The 20951-nt window shown below is 48.5% G+C and overlaps 1 protein-coding gene across 4 annotated transcripts in view; it reads right to left on the reverse strand.

Annotated features, from left to right (window-relative positions):
- Window positions 1-10377: 10377 nt before the first annotated feature.
- The window catches only part of TOP3B (DNA topoisomerase III beta), a 52178-nt gene continuing 41604 nt past the window's right edge, over window positions 10378-20951 (reverse strand). For 3 of the 4 annotated variants that reach the window (XM_029571187.1, XM_029571186.1, XM_029571188.1), the window contains 9 exons: window positions 18681-18835; window positions 18382-18487; window positions 16036-16182; window positions 15476-15649; window positions 14455-14583; window positions 14212-14361; window positions 12625-12725; window positions 12091-12292; window positions 10378-11700 (listed from right to left, as the gene is read on the reverse strand). In XM_029571187.1, coding sequence (XP_029427047.1) covers window positions 11213-11700; window positions 12091-12292; window positions 12625-12725; window positions 14212-14361; window positions 14455-14583; window positions 15476-15649; window positions 16036-16182; window positions 18382-18487; window positions 18681-18835 — 1652 coding nt within the window. In that variant the 3' untranslated portion in view covers window positions 10378-11212. The remainder of the gene's footprint in view (window positions 11701-12090; window positions 12293-12624; window positions 12726-14211; window positions 14362-14454; window positions 14584-15475; window positions 15650-16035; window positions 16183-18381; window positions 18488-18680; window positions 18836-20951) is intronic. The other variant, XM_029571185.1, reaches the window with a different exon arrangement.

A 20951-nucleotide genomic window follows, 5' to 3' on the forward strand; every position in this document is an offset into this window, starting at 1 on the left:
AATTGAGCATCGGCTGTCAAACCCGCTGACAGCTGCCGCTCCTTTCCGAAAAGAGGCGCTAGGGACGTGCTAGTGTCCCTAGCGCCTCTTTTTACTGCTGCCCCTCATTTAAATAAATTAAATTACTGTATCGTGTGCACAGGAGAGTGTCCTGTGCGCTCTCCTGCGATTTTTACTGTATCGGCTCGAATGTGCGGCTTGGATGCACATTTTACTTACTGAATTGCGCGGGAATACCTAATAGGGCCATCAACATGCATTTGCATGTTGCGGGTGCTATTAGGTTCGGGGGGGGGGTTGGATGCGCGTTTGACACGCTATTACCCATTACTGAATAAGGGGTAAAGCTAGCGCGTCGAAAACGCGCGTCCAATCTCGGGTTAACAGTGCGCTCCGACGAAGCGCACTGTACTGTATCGACCTGTTAGTTTGTACATTAAGAAACTGCACTGAATTTCAGCTGACATTGGGCCCTTGGTTAGAATGGAGATATACAAAGATTATAAATAGGTAGCAGCCAGATATAGAGGGTGAGGATATGCAGGAAGCCAGCCCCTGCTGCCGTTGCAGCTGTGAAAAGAATTCTAGGACTGCTAGAGCTGTTCAGATTGTGGTAAAGAGCCATCAATACCAAAAGGGAAGCCTTGTACTGTTCAAACCATGGCACCTGCAAATGCCACATCACAGGCACTATTATAAATGCATTTCTGAATAGAGATGTTTCTAAAACAAAAACTGATTCGGCTATGAACCTAGTATCATACAGGATGAGAGCCCCCTGCCGGAATGTACTAATCCAATCCCACTGTATTAAATTGATCTTTATTAAGATATCACACAATAGAAATTTTAAAGTATTTTTAACTACCTTAAAAAAAAATCATAAGACAACAGTCACCTCTCTCTTGGATGAATGTCACTGCTATGCTTTGTCTTCAAACTTCTGACCACCAGTGTTACAACTTATAATGCAAAGACACCTCCACTGCAAAAGTGACCAGATCTTGGTTAATCAAGGCCGCTAGTTGTATAGAATTACCGACAACACTGCGATGTCATCAGGTTTTGGCTCCCTGCCAGCAGATGGAAATAGTGTCAGTAAAACTTGCTCTGCTACAAAACCTCATATGCCCCCTGCAGTTCCTCAGTATTCACCTGTACCCAAGCTTAAAAATCAACAAACAAAACTCACCCAAAATTTTTTTTCCCCAACAAGTCTGCATTCCAACCCAAGAAAATAGAATAAGCAGACCACTCTCCCCCTCTACAGATCGAGCAGGTTCTGCTCTGTGGTACTACAGGAACAAAAATTAGCAGGTAAGAACCAAATTTTCCTTTCCCTTTTCGTCTCCAGATCAGTCCAGACTCCCGGGATGTACCAAAGCTCCCTATGCAGTGTGGGACCTGGAGAGTCCTGCTCGCAAAACACTCTCCCCAAAAGATTGGGACCCTGTATCTCCCACCTCTAGACGATAGACGTCACTGCATACTTTTGCAAGGCACGAAGTCACTGCCCTGCAAATTTCCATGAAGAAACTAGCTGAACCTCCACCCACAAGGCCACCTGAGAATGCATAGAATGAGCATGCAAACCCTTAGGAACCAGACAACCTTTAGATATGTAAGCCGACCCAATGGCCTCCTCACGCCACCACACAATAGTAGCCCTTAGATGTCTGAAAACTTCTTTTTGAACCACTCCACAGAACAAAGATGATCTGACCTTCTAAAGTCATTAGTTACCTTGAGATATCTCAACAACGCCCTGTGTACGACCAAAAACTTAAGTTACCTTGCATGAGGAGCGGAGGTGTCCATCTCAGGAAAAGCTGGAAGCTCCACTATCTGATTCACATGAAACGCTGATACCACCTTTGGTAAAAAGGAAGGTACCGTCTGCAATAACACCCCCCCCGAGTCAGAAATCTGAAGGAATGGATCACAGCAAGACAAAGCCTGCAACTCGGATATTTTCCTAGCCGAACATATAGCCACCAGAAAAACAACTTTAAGGGTCAAATCCTTCAGAGTTGCTCTCCAAAGCTGTTCAAAAGGAACCTCACACAAACCCCTGAGGACAAGGTTAAGATTCCAGGCAAACTCCGTACCCTGAGGACAAGGTTAAGATTCCAGGCAAACTCCGTACCGGCGGACGCAAATTCTTTACCCTCCTGGAGAAACCGAACCACATCCGGATGAGTTGACAAAGAGGAACCTTCAGCTTTGCCTGGAAGACAACCTAGACCAGCTACCTGAACCTTAAGAGAGTTTAAAGCCAAACCCTTGACCAAACCTTCATGCAGAAAATATAAAATGTGTCAGACACTGTAGATTTTAGAGCTTGGACTCAGTTACTGATGCACCAGGACTCAAAAACCTTACAGACCCTCACGGACAAAAGAGAAGTAGACTTTCTTCTAGCCTGCAACAGCGTAGCAATAACCACCTCAGGATAACCCTTGCATCTCAATTGCCGCCTCTCAAAAGCCATGCTGCAAGACAAAAGTGAGCAGCCTGGGCTGAAAATATGGGTCCCTGCTAAAGATGTCCGAAGCATATCAGACCCTCCACAGTCAAGTTGACCAGATCTGTGAGTTATGGCCGATGCAGCCACCAACACTGCTTCGCCATGATGTCTCTCTGTCGCAACACCTTCCCTATGAGCTGCCACAGACAAAAGATGTAAAGCAGAATCTCCCGAGGCCAAGAAACCACCAAAGCATCGACACCCTTGGCCCCGTGCACTCTTCTCTGACTGAAAAACTGAAACACCTTGGCATTCTGGCGAGTCGCCATTAGATCCACGAAGGGGGGGGGGGGGGGGAAAAGAGTCCCATCTCTCACGGATGAGCTGCATCGCTGTCTCAGACAGTTCCCACTCCCCTGGATCTAACAATCTGCGATTCAAAAAAAAAAAAATCCGCTTGGACGTTTTCGACCCCTGCAATGTGCAACACTGCTATCCGCTCCAGGTATTGCTCCGCCCAAATAATCAACTCTTGAGCCTCCTGGACCACTGCTCAATTCTTGGTTCCGTCCTGCTGATTAATATAGGCTCCTGTCATTGCATTATCCGACAGCACCCTCACAGACTGACCTCTCACCAACGGCACACACACGTAAGTCTAAGTGCACTGCTCTGGTCTCTAACGGACTGACAGACCAGGAAGCCTCTTTCACAGACCAGCAGCCTTGAGTTGATTGCTGCTGACAAACTGCTCCCCAACCAGATAGACTGGTATCAGTGGTAAGCACCACCCAATCTGGAACCTCAAGCTCTACACCACGAACCAGATTGGAACTTAGAAACCACCAAGATAGGCTGTCCCGTGCGACGCCCTCGAGTGGCAAGGGAAGATGAAACTCCTCCAAGAGCAGGTTCCACAGAGCCAAAAAGAACTGTCTGTAAGAGTCTCATATGAGCAAACACCCACGGCACTAACTCAAAGGTTGAAGCCATTGAGCCCAGAGCCTGCAAATAATCCCAGACCTTGGGCATCGGCAACCCCAACAAGCGCCAAATCTGCCTCTGTAGCTTTTGAACATGCTCCTCCTTGAGAAACACTTTGTCATTCCGAGTGTCGAACCAAGCTCCCTGAAACTCCAGGGACTGCGACGGAACCAGGTAACTCTTTGCCAAATTCACTACCCAGCCAAGCGACTCGAACTCTGATCTCTTTCTGAACCAACTGGTGACAAAGATCCTCCGACTTTGCCCTGATAAGCTAGCTGTTTAGATAAGGATGCACCAGAATTCCTTCTCGACGCAAAGCCGCCGCCGCCACCACCACCATATCCTTGGTGAAGGTGTGTGGCACCGTGGCCAACCCGAAGGGAAAAGGCCTAAAACTTAAAATGAGGACCCAGAACTATGAACTGCAGAAACTGCTGATGTTCTGAACGAATGGGTATGTGCAGATATGCTTCTGTCAGACCTAAAGAAGCCAGAAACTCGCCTTTGTGAACTACCACTATAACACACCTGAGAGTCTCCATTCGGAAACACGGTTCCTTGAGTGCTGCATTTACCCTTTTTAAGTCCAGAATTGGCTGAAAAGTGCCTTCCTTCTTCGGAATGAAGAAAATGGAATACCTTTCCATGCCCTGCTCCTCACAGGGAATAGGAATTACTGCCCTTAGCTTCTGCAACCAGTCCAGCATCTCCCGAACCACGAATTGCTTTTCTAAGGACCTGCAAGGGGAAACCAGAAATAAATCTCGGACGGGTCGAGCAAATTCTAGCGCATATCCATCTCTTACTACAGTGAGGACCCACTGATCCCGAGAAATTTTGGTCCATTCCCCATAAGTCCCATTCCAAGGGACCTCCTATGACAGGAATGATAGAGTGAACCAGCCTCGCCTCATTGTGAGGACTTAACTCCAGTTGCGCTACTACCTGTGGCATCCTGGGTCTTCGGTGGCTCCCCCCTCCCGAAAGGGCTGACACCAGGACTGGGCCCAGAGGGAAATTGCTTCTATGGACCTGGCATTCCCCTTGCCGGATGAGACCTCCTGCTATCCTGAAAGCGTAACAGAGCCTGAAAAAAATCTCTTGCCCTCTGGCAACCTGTACACCTTATTCTCGCCCAAATTCATCAACTGCTTCAGTCCTCCCCAAACAAGAGTCCGCCTTTGAAAGGCAGATATCCCATCTGGGATTTGGAGGACACATCCGCCGACCAGTTACGCAACCATAACTTCCTGGCTGATACCGCAGACACCATAATTCAGGATGACATCCTTACCAAGTCATACAAAGCATCTGCCCCATAAGCAACCGCCACCTCTACATGCTCCGCCCCTGCTCACCTCCTCACCAGAGGTCGGCTGATTTTCCGGCAACTGTTGAACCCAGTGCAGACAAGCCCGCCGCATAAAACAAATAGCAACCCATAGGGCTCAGGGCCAACACCTCAAAAATCCTCTTAAGGAGTACCTCCAATTTTTGATCCTGAACATCCTTCAATGCTGCAGATCCTGCAACAGGAATAGACATCTTTTTAGTAACCGCCGAAACCTCAGCATCGACCTTAGGAAGGGCAAAAAGCTCTGATTGCTCAGGTAAGGGATAGAGCTTCTCCATAGCCCTCTCCACCTTCAAGCCTGCTTCGTGAGTCCCCCACTCCCTATAATCCAGCTTTTTCAGACTTGTGCATTGGGAAGGCTCTCGCTGGATCCCTCAGCCCATCCAGGACCAGATCAGCCCCTTCCAAATCCGAATCCTACTGAGGTATCTTGACCCCAAGTTCCTGAAGAGCCTGAGGAATTAAAGCCCTAACTCTTCCTTCCGAAAGAGATGGCCCACCTTAGGGTCATCACCCTCGGAGACCGAAGTCTCCTCCAGATCAGCCACCTGATCAATGCCTCCTGCACCTGGATCAAATTGGCAACTCATGCCCAGTAGGTTCCCCTGCCCCCACTGGGGCATCATCCGAGTCCTCAGACTCATCCCCAACAGGTCTTGCTTCTGGGGTAAGACACAACAACCACTGGACAGGGGAAGCGCATTTTATTGCGGACTGATCAGGCTTGGACCCCATAGAATGACCCTCAGACAGTTGGGTCCAGGATTCCAAACTAGACGTCGCCGCCTGTTGCTTAGCCAAATTGTTTTGCTGCTGCATGAAGCCTACGTCAGCAGAAAAAGGTTTTGAGGCCCTAGCCAAAGATGGAAAGGCTTCAGGAATAGGCATAATAGGAATTTCTTCCCCATCTGAACCCCCCCGATCCCCTCCGGAGCCTGAACATGCTGGGGACAGTCATAGAGGAACATCCCCCTCTCCCTCCCTTTGGCCACCATTCCCACATTGAACAGGAAGGGATCCTCACCCAATGCGCTATAGGAACTGAAGCAGAGGGCAGCCGTTGCCTCTTAGTGCTCACCCAACCATCAAAGGAACCCTCGCCCGCCGAACAGCCGGAGCACAGCCTTCGCCTACTGAGCCACAAACGCACCGAGCCGCACACGCAGCAAACCGACCCTCATCCCACAGCAATGACAGCGTAGACAGGCAGACTCCCACAGCGTAGACAGGCAGACTCATCCCACAGCGATGACAGCGTAGACAGGCAGACTCATCCACTACAAAATATAAGTACCCCAGCCACCAAAACCACCAAGGTGGAAGTCACCTGCAAAGTACTGCTGTACTTGTCTTTATTTATTTTTAACCTTTATGAAGCTTCCTCCCTAGGCTGGAAAACAGAGCTGCCAAAGGAATTGGCTGCTTCAAAAGAAAACCTCCCTGAGCCTGCAGCCACCTCAGCAAGGGGAGGGATCTGGACCACCAGATTTGCACCCCACGGATACAAGGATCGAGCCTACAAAAGAGTCACCAACTCCCAGCTCATCCACCTTAACCAGACAGGAAAGGATCCACTAAGACCCAAAATTCCCCTGGAAAGAAGGCTCCAAAATCAAAAATCATTTCCAGACTGCAGAACTGCAGGTTCTGCACCATCACCATCTGCTGGAGACAGAGAAATACTGGGGAACTGCAGGTAGCAGACGAGGTTATGCAGCAGTGTCAGTAAAACTCTCTCTGTCTCCATCTGCTCGCAGGGAGGCAAAACCCAGCAGTCTGGACGGATCTGGGTACGTACAGGGAAGGAGCGATTCTACAACTGGCCAAGCTTCTGCAGCTGGCAGTTTGGACAGTAAAAACTGAGTAGACTGGATGAACCAATTGGTCTTTGCACTCATCTGCTATGTTTTTAAAAGGACATATTTTAAAGTGATTTATACAAAAATGGAGAAATTACTTACCTGATAATTTCGTTTTCTTAGTGTAGACAGATGGACTCAGGACCAATTGGTTATGCTCCCCTGCTAGCAGATGGAGATGGAGTCAGGTTTCAAAGCTGACATCACCCTAGATACACCCCTGCAGTGTCCTCAGCCATTCAGTATTCTCTTCAAAAGCCATTGTGGACATACTATTGAAAAACTTGAATACAATTTAATAACTTGATTAAGAACTTTATTAAAAACTTGATTAAAACTGGTGACCGTGACTGTACTCAACCAAACATAAGCACTGAATCCCAGCAATATTACTGATGCCCAGATCTAGGGATAGGGTGATGGCTTACCCAAGACATCTTTGGGATCGAGATTCATGGATGATTCCTTGGCAATGTTCATGGCAGCCATGGGTGGGATGCCAAGTCCGTCTACACTAAGGAAAACAAAATCATCAGGTAAGTAATTTCTCCATTTCCTAGCATGTAGCCAGATAGACTCAGGACCAATGGGATGTAAAAAAGTTACTCCCGAACAGGGCAGGAGGCTGCCTGTTGTCCGGTTAGCACCGCCCTCGAAAAGGCAGAGTCTTCTCTGGCTTGGATGTCCAGGTGATAGAACCTGGAGAAGGTGTGCGAAGAAGACCATGTCGCTGCTCAGCAGATGTCGACGGGAGGCAGTAGCTTAGCTTCCGCCCAGGATACTGCCTAGGCCCTAGTGGAATGAGCTTTAACCTGAAGGGGTAAAGGTTTCTCTGCCTCTACATAAGCTTCTGTGATTGCTTCCTTGATCCAGTGAGCTATGGTAGCTTGTGAAGCTGCTTCACCTTGTTTCCTTCCACTGTGAAGAACAAACAAGCGGTCCATCTTGCACACCGGTTCTGTATGTTCTAGATACCGTACTAACAGCCTACAACATTTAAGTGGTGTAGGAGGCAGTTGTCTTCCGAGTCCTTGCACCTATCTAGGGCACCACAAAGTGTTCCCTAACCATGCTCCTCAAGAGGGATGGGAACAATGGCCTTTAGGACGAGCAGCCTTTGCAGCATCCCCAACACTGCCTCCCGCCTAACATGAGAGAGACTACGTGGGAATCCACAAAGGCATCCCAAGGCGGGCACAAAAGAAAATCTAGAGCATAGCCCTCTCATATCACTTCCAGCACCCAACAGTCCGAGGTAATCTTTTCCCACTCCTTGTAGAAGCTGGACCAATCTGCAGGTGCAGCTCTACCATCTGCTGGAGTCAGAGAAATAATGGGGTTCTGCAGATGGCACTCTCAGTTAAGTAGCAGTGCCTCAAAGCTTTGTTCTCTGACTCCATCTGTTGGACGGCATGAATAACCCACTGGTCTGGACTGATCAGGAACAATGTGGATTCCCCTGCCAGTTTTTTTGTGCTGGGAGTGGCAAGATGATATCATGAACATGTACAGAGGGATTCTGTGAAATTCTAGAGTGTATCCTTCTCGTATGATGTCCAATACCCATTTGTCTGATGTGATCTCGACCCACCTCTGATAGAAGAGGGATAGTCAGCCCCCTATCTCCTCGTCCCGTGGATGGGTCGGCCAAACTTCATTGGGAAGTTCGGGTTGAACCTGAGCCCAAACCAGTTCCTCTTTTTGGTTGTCGGCTCCTAAAGGACTGAGACCTTCCTGAGGGCTGAGATGTCTGAAATGAATAGTTTCTGTAGGGCCGGAAGTGCTGGGAGCCCCTGGCCCGACCCCTTATGGGCGAGGGGGCGCTGTGACCTCTTTTTCTTATCTTCTGGTAGCCGAGGCACTAGAGACTTGTCTCACTTACTGGCTAGCTTTTCCAATTCGCTTCCGAAAAAAAGGGATCCCTTAAAGGGCATCTTTGAAAGGTTTGCCTTAGAGGTCGCATCCGCTGATCAATTTCGTAGCCATAGCTGTCTTCTGGCCACCACAGAGGCTACTCCTCTGGCCGAGGTACGCACTAGGTCAGAGCTTGCATCCACTAGGAAGGCCACAGCAGGCTCCATTGCCTCTCTGGGATGCACCCCTGAGCTATCTGCCTCTCTCAAGAGAAGCAGACATGAACTAGCCACCAGGCCACAACAGGAAGTGATCTGCAGTGTCACTGCTGTTACATCGGGGCTTGCTTAAGGATGGACTCCAACCGCTTATCGTGTGCATCCTTCAAGGCCGCTCCTCCCTCTACTAGGATGTTCGCTTTGAGATGGCACAGACCAGGGCATCCACTTTTGGGAAACGTAGGTGTTCTTTGGCCGCTGGGTCCAGAGGGTACAAGGCCCGACCTCCTTTAAAACTGACTTCCAGGACATCCCACTCCAGGTCAAACAACACCTGGAAGGCTTCTGGGAAATATTAAGAGGTTTTCTGTAGAGACACCAGGATGGGATTCCTCTTTGGTTCCGACATTAGGTCTGTGCCGGGAACTCCTAAAGTCTTCAGGGGTCTGGGAGACCAGGGCCGGCAATTCATCTTTGTGGAAAAACCGTAGCATGGTCCAGTATGGCTCCAGGCCTGGAGAGATTTCCCCATCCTCCAACGAGTCTGCATCCCCATAGTTATCCATGGTGTCTGGGTCCCTTGTCATGGATACCCTTGGTGAAGGGAGGCATGTCCAGAGACTTGCTGGGAGGATGAGGCCTTCCCAGCTGGGGCAGCAGCTGACTGCGCCTGAACAAAGGCTTGAAGGCCCTGAAAGAATTCCACCCAAGAAAAGATTGCCGGGTCCATACTTAGCCTAGGTGGAACTGGGGTAGGGGCCGTTGAACTGCCCTCTCCCAGGGAGGATGCAGCCCTGGGATTGCTCAGATCTGGGGTGCTACCAGATAAGGTCGTGGCTGACCCGTCCTACGACTGGGAGGGGCCAGGTTCTGAGAGTTCATCCCTCCCTGGCTTCCTCACAGTGCTGACACAGGAAGGATTCAGGGTCAGATTGCGCAGCCCTAACATGGCAGGGAGCATAAAGGAAGTGTCGCTTGTGCTTCTTTGTTGCCGGAGCCATAACTGTTGCTTGTGCATTCAGCCGGTTAGCGCCTGAACTTACAAATCTGCCCAGACGCGCATAAAGTATAAGCGTCCGGTTGTGCGCGAATGTATGCGTGTACTTATGCATGCGGTTATGTGCGTGGTTATGCATGCAGGTGTGCACGTACAACAGGCCTGGCCCGCACCACTCGTACCGATTGTCAATGGGGAAAAATGGCACCACGCCAAACCGCGCGCAAGATGGCGCCGCCGCGGCCTGCCACATGGAGTGCCCACCGAGTCTGAAGCAGGACCTAGCCCATCGGGGTGGGGGGGGGGGGGGGCCGCTCAACCCGCTCGGAAATCCCCTTCCCTTGCCCTAACGGGATCGAGAATGTCATCAGTACGGCGTGCCGAGCAAGGAGACCGGAGGAGACTTACCGAAGCCCTTCCACGACTCTGAATCGAAGTTCTTCTTTACTTACCTGAGCTCAGCGCTTACCAGCTGAGTACAGAGACGATCTCCGGCTGCGGAGGGAGAGGGCATAGGCTGTCACTACTGCGCTCGGCTTCCTGCACCCACTGACTTTCAGCTGCTTCGGCAGCAAAGTCCACGCCGGGAATCGACTACCGGACCAAGGCACACCTCTGAGGGATCTCGGAAAATGTCTCAGAAATTCTCAACTGGGGGAGGGACCATTAGGTTTCACCGCAGGAGCGAGGCTTGATCTTTCTCCAATTTAAAGGCTAAATTTAAAGGTAAAATTTCCTCTTCTTAAGAGTACTGTGTTCCTGATAGGGAAGGCACAATCCACATCTGCTAGGAGACGGAGAGATACTGAATGGCTGAGGTCACTGCAAGAGTATATCTAGGGTGACATCAGCTCGGAAACCTGACTGTCTCCGTCTGCTAGCAGGGGAACACATAACCCATTAGTCCCGAGTCCATCTGGCTACACGCTAGGAAATTGTGATTTATGCAGGAGACACTGTTTCGTGCGTGTATTGTTAACTGAATTAGGAGAGATATTATCAGGGTCGGTTACATCAAGGCAGTGTAATAACACACCTAGACAATTTTTAAATTTGTGTGAGTTATTTTCCATGAAAAAGTAGACAGAAAAAGCAGGTCAATGGGAAGAGCGGAAGCACCTGCGCAACTTTCGCTTGGCCTCATGGGGCAAAGGCCCATGGGCTTCGTATTACAACTCCTGCTGGGCAGAAGCAGCCATGTCTTTTATTGGGATGACCAGAGAGTTCACGTCGGCCACCGATGGTGCATGGTGACCTCAGAACCACTGATCTACCCCCATGGTATAAATGTTCTACTGCACGCCTGAAAGGACCAGACATCATACTTCAGTCCTTCTCCTTTATAAAGCACAAAGAGGTGGGAGGGAGGGGGAAAATAAAACAAAACAAAACAAAAACCCCCAAGAGAATCTTTGGAAGAGGGGACTTTTATTTTTCTGTAAAATCCCATTCTGGAGAACAGGGGACGACAAGTCCTTATACGAAATATGCAGCCAGAGCTGCCATCTTGTCTTTAGGTTTCTTTGGGTTGCCCCTCCCCCCCGGCCTCCGGCCTCGGCCTCGACCCCGGCCTTGCCCCTGCCTCTTCCCTTGCCCTCCCCGATGCATAGGATGCCTCATGGCAGCGTGCTTCAGTTCCACAAGGTCCTGGAAGACAGGGTCACAGAATACACAACCCGAGTGCTGGGTCTCCTCCCCCGGCAGCGGGGACTTGGCCTTATTGAAATCAACGTCCACCAGCGCAGCGTCGCAGGAGTCACAGTTCTCAGAAGACACTCGCACTTTGTGGGCGTTCTCGAAGAAATGCACAATGACATTGCATTTATTGCATGCCATCTTCCACTTAGGGCCAGAGGTTGGGTCAAGCACCAGGACCCCGTTTTCACACTCCACACACTGGCCGATTCCCAGCATGCCCAGAGAATGCTGGCATGTGGGGTGAGTGCATTCATTGCATCCCATTCCTGGACAAAGAAACACACAAAGCATTCACCAGATCATCTCTGAATCATGGAAGCACACAACACACTCCAGCAATAAAGTAACTTCAGATTGTTTGCTATAATACACCGTGTGTCACCCAAGAGTGCACGGAGACAGGCAGGCTATTCCCTGAAGAGGGGCTTGATCGCTGGGGGTTTACAGTGACAGAAGTGCAGCTGGAAAGCTATAGGGTTCGCAGGCCTTCTGCCACATGTTAGTCACATGTTCACAGCTCCAGCATCCAGCACCCCCTCTTCTCTCAACACAAGCATCCCAAGGAGGGACCGATTTTAATCTGAAGAGCTCACAAACTGTACATCATGTTGTGGAGTATGGAGGGAGAGGATACCCTCACCTTCTCTGGATCCTACCTTTCTTCATGTCCCTGAACGGGGTGTGGTTGTAGCAGTAGGGACACAGCGGGTAGCTCTTTCCCCTGGATCCTGAGGACCACAGGACCAACTCAAAGTCATCCAGCGGGCAGCGCAGCTCTTTGTATAGTTTGATTGTGCCATTCTGAGGGAGGGTGTAGGTCTCATCACAATGTGAGCAGTGAAGGCGACTGGGCTTTGCCTGCAGGGGAAATCAAATAAATATCACAACAAGATCTGCAAAGATATGGATCTGTTAAGATGTTGCTTGGCTTTTATCGTTGTTAATTATTCCAGTAAAGGTAAAATTGAAAAAAAAAAATATAAAAAACAAGATCTGTCATGATTGCTTGCATTAGGCGTGAAGCACCTTTTGACTGTCCCCTTGCAAAGATCAGACAGCGAGTCAGGACTTCTGGGTTACGTTTAACTCTGCTCCAATCAAAATGTTACAATTCTGCAAGACAGCAGAGTGAAGCATTGGGTCAGCAGGGCATCATCTGAAGCTCCCTAGAGAGCTGCTTGTGACACTACCTGGATGTACTTCATAAAGCGATGGCACTTGCCGCAACGGGAAAGTGGCTTGCCAGTGGCAGCCAGGGGTGAAAAGGACACTTCCATCAACTCGTCCATGCCTAGAAGGTTAAAAAAAAAAAAATAGGGTCAGCTCTGCAGCATCTGAACCTGCAGTCAGTTACACCCACTGTAAACATTCTGCTGCCCAGTCTGTACCTCTCCCTGCTGCTCCGAGGGTAGTCACTCAACCAGGCTGCCTCTAAGTATTTATTTGCCTATAGCAGAAACAGTACTAAGCAAAGTTCAGTAAAATTAATCCTCTACTCCATGGGCTTTCCTTTCCCCATTGGGATACACCCTATTCTCATCATAAGAACATGCCATACTGGGTCAGACCAAGGGTCCATCAAGCCCAGCATCCTGTTTCCAACAGTGGCCAATCCAGGCCATAAGAACCTGGCAAGTTCACAAAAACTAAGTCTGTTCCATGTTACTGTTGCTAGTAATAGCAGTGGCTATTTTCTAAGTCAACTTAATTAATAGCAGGTAATGGACTTCTCCTCTAAGAACTTATCCAATCCTTTTTTAACACAGCTACACTAACTGCACTTATCACATCCTCTGGCAACAAATTCCAGAGTTTAATTGTGCGTTGAGTGAAAAAGAACTTTCTCCGATTAGTTTTAAATGTGCCACATGCTAACTTCATGGAGTGCCCACTAGTCTTTCTATTATCTGAAAGAGTAAATAACCGATTCACATCTACTCATTCTAGACCTCTCATGATTTTAAACACCTCTATCATATCCCCCCTCAGCCGTCTCTTCTCCAAGCTGAAAAGTCCTAACCTCTTTAGTCTTTCCTCATAGGGAAGCTGTTCCATTCCCCTTATTTTGGTCGCCCTTCTCTGTACCTTCTCCATCGCAACTATATATTTTTTGAGATGCGGCAACCAGAATTGTACACAGTATTCAAGATGCAGTCTCACCATGGAGCGATACAGAGGCATTATGACATTTTCCGTTTTATTCACCATTCCCTTTCTTATAATTTCCAACATTCTGTTTGCTTTTTTGACTGCCGCAGCACACTGAACCGATGATTTCAATGTGTTATCCACTATGATGCCTAGATCTCTTTCTTGGGTAGTAGCACCTAATATGGAACCTAACATTGTGTAACTATAGCATGGGTTATTTTTCCCTACGTGCATCACCTTGCACTTATCCACATTAAATTTCATCTGCCATTGCGATGCCCAATTTTCCAGTCTCACAAGGTCCTCCTGCAATTTATCACAATCTGCTTGTGATTTAACTACTCTGAGCAAATACTGCAGACCCCAAATAGAACAACTTTTATACAACGGACTCTAGAATTTCCTAGAACTGTGAAGAGACACAGAAGGACTTGTGGGTCGCTCACTCGGTTAACACACTGTTCTGGGGCTGTGCACTTTTGGAGCCCTTGCTATGTTAGTCCCCCTCTTGGGGGTCACAACAGAAGATACACCCCCATGGGCACTTGTCAAGTTGGGTATAAACACAACCCTACTTGATGCAAATTGAGGCTAAAAGTGAGATCCTTTCAGCCAAGGAAACTTACCCGCAATGGAATCGACAAAGTAATGAAATTTCCTCTTAAATATATCCAAGGTGTGCTCAAGGACCTGCTGGAAGTTAGCTTTTCCCTGGGCTATGAGGTTCAGCTGCTTCTCAACAGCACTACGGATAGTGGGTAGCACCAGCTCCGAATCTAGGGATACAGAGAGGAATCACTTTCCATGGCCTACTAAAAGCATGCCCAGCCTCCTGCTTGCCACAACTGTTAAAAGTGAGAGAATCTGACCTATTTTATAGTAGCCATGGACCAGGACAATGCCCAGGTTTGTGGGTTTTAACCTGCGGCCACTTTCCACTGTAACATAATTCCGCTGACAGATGTTATTAATGTGCACTGGAATGCTTGCATCTGTGCCTGGGGTAGAAACAGAATCACAAGTCAACATCAGATTTAACCCTGCACCATACTGCTGCACTACCTTCATAGGCCAGGCCTAGCCCTACCCCTTCCTGTTGCACCTCCTACTCTAGTACTGTCCCAGTGCCTAGAAAAATAACTGTTTCCTGTATTTGTCAATTCACTGCTACTCTTCAAGCCAAAAGCAAAACAAAGGACAACTTCAGTAAAGATACATCAAACCGTGAGGCTGAATGGCTGTGCCGTACACTGCATCCAACCCCAGGTCAGGTCCTGGGGACACTGTGGAGGCCACATTCCCAGCCCGATAGGGCGAGAAGTCCCAGTCATTGCATGACTGACAAGTGGCTGGATTTAAGACCCTCAACTGCATGGTTCCAGAAGGATCCCTGGTGATTGGGCCCCAGCTGAGGATTGCCCCTGTAATGACTGGTAAGTTTATAAAAGAGAAAAAAAAAAGTCTCATAGCATTAGATTCCAGCCACAGTTCTGACAGAGCTAGAAGCCCAAAGGAGGAGGAAACCACTAGTTCCCCCCCCCCCCCCCCTCTCCCACCTCAAAACAAACAAAAAAAAAATCCAGGGCCATTAAGATTGCCACCTCACCCCAGACCAGCAGGCCAGGCTAATCCAGTCCTACTTTTTCCACCATTGCATGCATAGGGCAAACTCAGGACTGGATCAGACTATTTGGTTGACAAGCCTACACCCTGCCCCCATCCCCTTCTGCTTTTAGGAGCCAGCCTTCTCCCAACATGTCCCCTCACATGTATCCAGCACCACCTTCAGACCCAGAGTTGAAATGGCAGTCACACAGTGCAGCAGCTCTCAGAAATTTAACAAACAGGCCAACCCAAAGGTAGAACTAAAACAAGTAGCGCATCTCCTACCAATGCCGTGCCTCTCCATCAGTGTGATGAGTTCTGCCTCTGTCAGGTAATCCGGCGGGCTGGTCTGCTTCTCCAGCAGCTTCACCTCATCAATGCTGAACAGGTCTCCCCTCTCACAGGTGGGGAGGCTCTCTTCATTAGGGATGGCCTGCCAAGGCATCACCTCTGTATACCCTGCACACAGACAGACGGAGGCTTTGTGCACTGGTTACAGGAGCCGTGGCGAAGAGCGCGCCAAGGCCAATATCATGATGGGAAATTAGGGGGCGAACTAAGGCACTAACCGCAGCAGGGGAGGAAGAGAAGGCAACCCAAGGTTGTCTCTGCAATAAGAATGGGAGGGGGAACAGAGGCCATTGCTGCTATGGGAAATGGGAATGCTACATGAGGCCACTGCAGCAAGATGAAAGGGGAGAGCAGAGGCAGTTGCTTTGACAGGAAAATCATGGAGGCATTGCCACGACAGTGGAAGTGGGGGAAGGAAGTGAGCAGAGGCTGTCGCCGCAACAGTGGGTTAGAGAACCTATGCTTTATGCTCGGTGCTTCCTGGCCTCTCTTACCTGGTGACAGAACTGTCTTCCCAGAGCAGGTGAAGCGCTCTGGGCCCACACTGAAAGCAATGGTGGTCTGCAGGTACTTGCAGTCATAGCTGATGGTGGCAATGAAATGTCGAGTGATATACTCATACAGCCTCCATGCGTCACCACCTGCAAACACAGAATTATCACTGCATGTGTCATGCCTTGCTGCCCTGTCCATTATGTCAAGTTCTGCCCTAGTTCATTCTTGAGATACTGATGTGGTATGTGGAACAGACTGCCATGCTAGTTCTCCTTCCTTTGCTAGTATCATACTCTACAACAGTGGTTTTCAACCTTTTTTTTTTGCCGGGACACACCCGACAGATGGTTCTCACATGCGTGACACACTGAACATGTGACCATCATGGGGCTAAAAGTAAACATGCACTCTGCATCCACAGGAATCCCCTCAACCCCCAGCAATGAGTGCAGAGCAGATCTAGGGCATTACCTTGTACAAGTCGCCATACAAAAAAGATATTCTGGTTCTGATGACATCTCAGTAAAAGCAAAACAAACCCCCTTTACTACCAGGCACAATAGCTTTCCTTATGAAAAGACAGTAATTTACCACTAATGCATATCCTTTTGAGAAAACACAACAAATAAGATTGATACAAATGCCTACATGCTAGTAAATTACCTCACCTCGGTCACACACCCAGAACTGACCTTCATCAAGTACAGAAAACACAAATTATAAATATGGACACAGAAACTGGAATGGAAAACCAAAAAAGCCACTCTGCATGCAGTGTGAACCTGGAGAAATGGAAAGAGAAATATAGCACCAACAGACTCTCAGGATAATGCACACAAACTAACCCGCACATAGTTACACCTGTATTATGGAACACACTCAAACAGTAACAACCGTATCTAAGAAATACAACTATTAAACCAGGCCCTAAACACGAATACATTTCCTATTGGGAAAACAGAATAAGCCAAGCTGCTATAGAGCCCCACACAGAAATAATTGTAAAGCTATACTAAAAATGTTATAAAACAGCTGCTGAACAGAATAATATCCAACAATTAAAAAATTATTAAAACATGTCCAAATATCAATAAAATATTTCAAAATAGCAGACATCGCATAATAATAATAATCGTGCCCTTCTGTAAACCGTTGTGATGGTATTTAACTTAACGACGGTATAGAAAATTTTTTAAATAAATAAATAAATAAATACCCAATAATTAAAATGGCAGTCAATCAAGAAAACTAAATTTAAAAAGCTACCTTTACTTACCCTCTCCAGTAACTCTCCTACTCCTTTCCCTTCCAGGCCAATAGCACTCACCAGAAGCAGCAAGGGCTGCTGAAGCTCTGTCCTCAGTCTTCTTCCTTAGCACCCACAACCAGTCACTCTCACACACACCTCCAATTAGACCCCACGACCAGTCTCGGTCTCTCTAATCTTCCTGACCAGTCTCTCTCACACAGAAACACATCACCTCCCTGACCAGTCTCTCTCACATACGCACACTAGTCATCTTCCTGACCAGTCTCTCTCTCAATCACACTCATGCTCTCTTATATCCAAGCTCTCAATCACACACAAATGCTCTCGCATCCATTCACACCAGCTCTCACCCATGCACCCATTCACACCCACAGTCATGAGCTCTCACCCATTCACACCCACAGACACGAGCTCTCACCCATGCACCCATTCACACCCACACACACAAACTCTCACCAAAAACTTCTTCTTCCTTCACTGCAGGATGGGCTCCAGTTCTGCCGCGGCTTTATTCCGCCAGGCCTTCTTTTTTCGCCGCCACAGGGATGGGCTCCCGTAGCGGCCTTGCTTGGTCGGGTTTTCCTCTTCGCCGCCACGGGAATGGGCTCCCATAGCGGCCTTGCTTGGTTGGGTTTTCCTCTTCGCCACCACGGGGATGGGCTCCCGTGGCAGCCTTGCTTCGTTGGGGTTTGACACTGCCATTCCTCCCACCCCACCCCCGGACTATGCGATGCCTGCCTCACCGGCCAATCAAAGGCTTCCTCCCTTCTTCCTACTCCCACTGGGAGGTAGAAGGGAGGAGGCTTCCGATTGGGCAGTGGGGGTAGGAAGAAGGGAAAAAAAGTACAACGAGGCAGTGGGACACTGGGAGACACGATACACTGGTGTGTCGCAACACACTGGTTGAGAAGCGCTGCTCCACAAAGTTATTAGCACTAATGATATCTGATGATTCCCTCAGAGGAGCTGAAGTGTCACAGAGATATACAAGGCCTCTAGAGAAAATTTCTAGGTTATACAAAAAAGAACAGGCCCAGAGTTTCCCCAACCCCAGGAGAGGAAGAGAATCCTGTACCCAGCTCAGCTTCGGTAGCAGATCTCATGGGGGTTATTGGAGGGTGGTCCCCAGCATCAGAGCCTTTCCTCGGACGATTAATCCCTTCCGCTAACAAAGTCTTCACCTGTGGGAAGATGAGGAGAGGGGAGGATTACCTGACATGGCGCACAGCGTGTCACCTGTACTTCTTTCAGGCTTCAAACATGAAGTAGATGCAGGCTTGTATGAGCACCAACTACTTAATCCCATGAAAATGAACAGGCACTGCCCGCCTAGGAGGATGCGAGCAGGCAGGAGCACTGGTTTCCTGTACTCACTGTTTCTGCCCAGTAGGGGTTATTTGCCTGCTGTCTCAGAGATGCCTTCAAGTCAAAGTTTTCTGGATAATGGGTGGTTTCAGTTCTGGGGTAGCTGATATAGCCCTGGGTATAAAGTCGCTCAGCAATCTGCATGGCATGCTGGGGTCCCATTCCTATAATAACATGGAAAATAAATAAATAGAATTAGATGAAATGTGTGATGAATCACTTTTCACTGCTGGTAGGAGGTGCCATGTGCCTATGATGGGATCTAATGAAGCAGGCAGGAGGAGCTGTCACCACAACATGACAACCTGACACCAGAAATCCAGATCACCTGAGCACATAAGCCCTGAATTTCTGAAGCAGTCAGGACACCAGCTTTAACCACAAGACTCAAAACATGGCTTTTTATGAAAGCATTTCCTGACCTAAACTGAACCTTAATCAGTCTTTGACTAATCACTCTGACTTTACCTTAACATAGAAATTAACTCCACAGCATTAGGGCAATTCGTTATTACCCTGTTTTATTGTAACTGCAACCCTTAACTTGCACTTGTATATTGTTACTATTACTACTACCTTTTTTAATTTTTGTTATTTATTGTTATTTATGAACTCTTGTTACCTCTTCACTTGTTAATTGTAAACCGACATGATGCAATACCCATCGCGAATGCCGGTATAGAAAAACTTAAAATAAATAAATAAATAAGCTTTTCTTAGGCCTATTAAACAAAATCCTCCTTGAAATACCCTCCGCAAAACTAGCCAGATTAGACTTAAGAAAGTGCCTTCTCGGTCGCAGGTCCTATAGTAGGGAACTCCCTCCCTAAGGCTTCAATCCAGCTCCAAAGAATTTAAGAATGGGAGTGAGGACATGGGTCAAAAATCAGAAAAGTTTGGATTGGCACTGTGTTATTTGGAATAGGAGTTACAGCTGCAGTTTTTAGTTTGAAGGAGAGTGCACCAAGCTAAGTCCTTGATGCAACATCCGCTGACCAGTTGCGCAGCCACAAGAGCCTCCTGGCCGAGACAGCATTGTCCTAGAAGAGGTGTGAATAATGAACACAAAGTGTCTGCCCTGTAAGGCACCGCTGCCTCTTGGTGCCCTGTTCACTCAGATTCCTGGAATGAAAGATCTCTGGAGCTCCGCTGCACCCAATGCAAGCTCACCCGAAGCATAAAAACTGCTACACAAGCAGCCTGGATGTCCAGAGCAGAAACCTCAAAAATCCACTTGAGGGACACTTTGAACTTCCTATCCTGGAGATTCTTCAGAGCCCCCGCTCCAGCTACAGGGATAGCGGTCCTCTTTGTGACCACTGACACGGAAGCATCCACCTTTGGCAGTTGCAGGAGCTCCAGCGTACCCCTCAGGCAAGGGATAAAGCTTATCCATAGCTTTACCAACTGTAAGAACATAAGAAAATGCCATACTGGGTCAGACCAAGGGTCCATCAAGCCCAGCATCCTGTCTCCAACAGTGGCCAATCCAGGCCATAAGAACCTGGCAAGTACCCAAAAACTAAGTCTTTTCCATGTTACCATTGCTAATGGCAGTGGCTATTCTCTAAGTGAACTTAATAGCAGGTAATGGACTTCTCCTCCAAGAACTTATCCAATCCTTTTTTAAACACAGCTATACTAACGGCACTGTGTCAGGAGTATCCCACTCCCTGACAATCAATTGCTTAACTATTCTATAAAAAGGAAAAGTTTTGGCCGGGCCCCACAAGCCTGCCATGATCGGATCCACCAGGTCCTGGTCCGGCTCGTCCTGTGGTACTGCTATTCCCATGAAACAGATGAATGACCTTAGGAGCATCTCCTTCCATATCAAAGGGATCTTCTCAGTGTCCCATCTCTGGACTCAGAACCGGATTAGAACACAGGACCCCAGAAAGACCCTCTCCTGAGAGCTGATCCTGATCCGACCCACCCGAAGAAAAATCCTCTGAGGTCCCCCAAATCCCTGGACCTTTGCCCTTTCGGACCCTCGTGGCCCCCGGCGCTCAGAACGTCTAGGTCTCTTACAAGACGGCCCCTGTAGGGACCTGTGACCAGGACAGCCACTCCCTTTGCTGACCAGAAAAGCCTCAAGCAGCAAAAGGGACAAAATTCTGGCAAAAAATGGATTGGGGCCTCTAAATCCCCCCTCCAGAGGACCAGAATCCTCTTCAACCCCCCCCCCCCCCCCCCAGGTCCTCCCAGACCTCCTGGGGGCTGAGCTCTGCTGGCGACAACGCTGGTGGGAGATCCCCTACCCCTAATCGCTCTCGCCTC

Source organism: Rhinatrema bivittatum, chromosome 11, assembly GCF_901001135.1.
Source record: "Rhinatrema bivittatum chromosome 11, aRhiBiv1.1, whole genome shotgun sequence".
NCBI classification, from domain to species: domain Eukaryota; kingdom Metazoa; phylum Chordata; class Amphibia; order Gymnophiona; family Rhinatrematidae; genus Rhinatrema; species Rhinatrema bivittatum.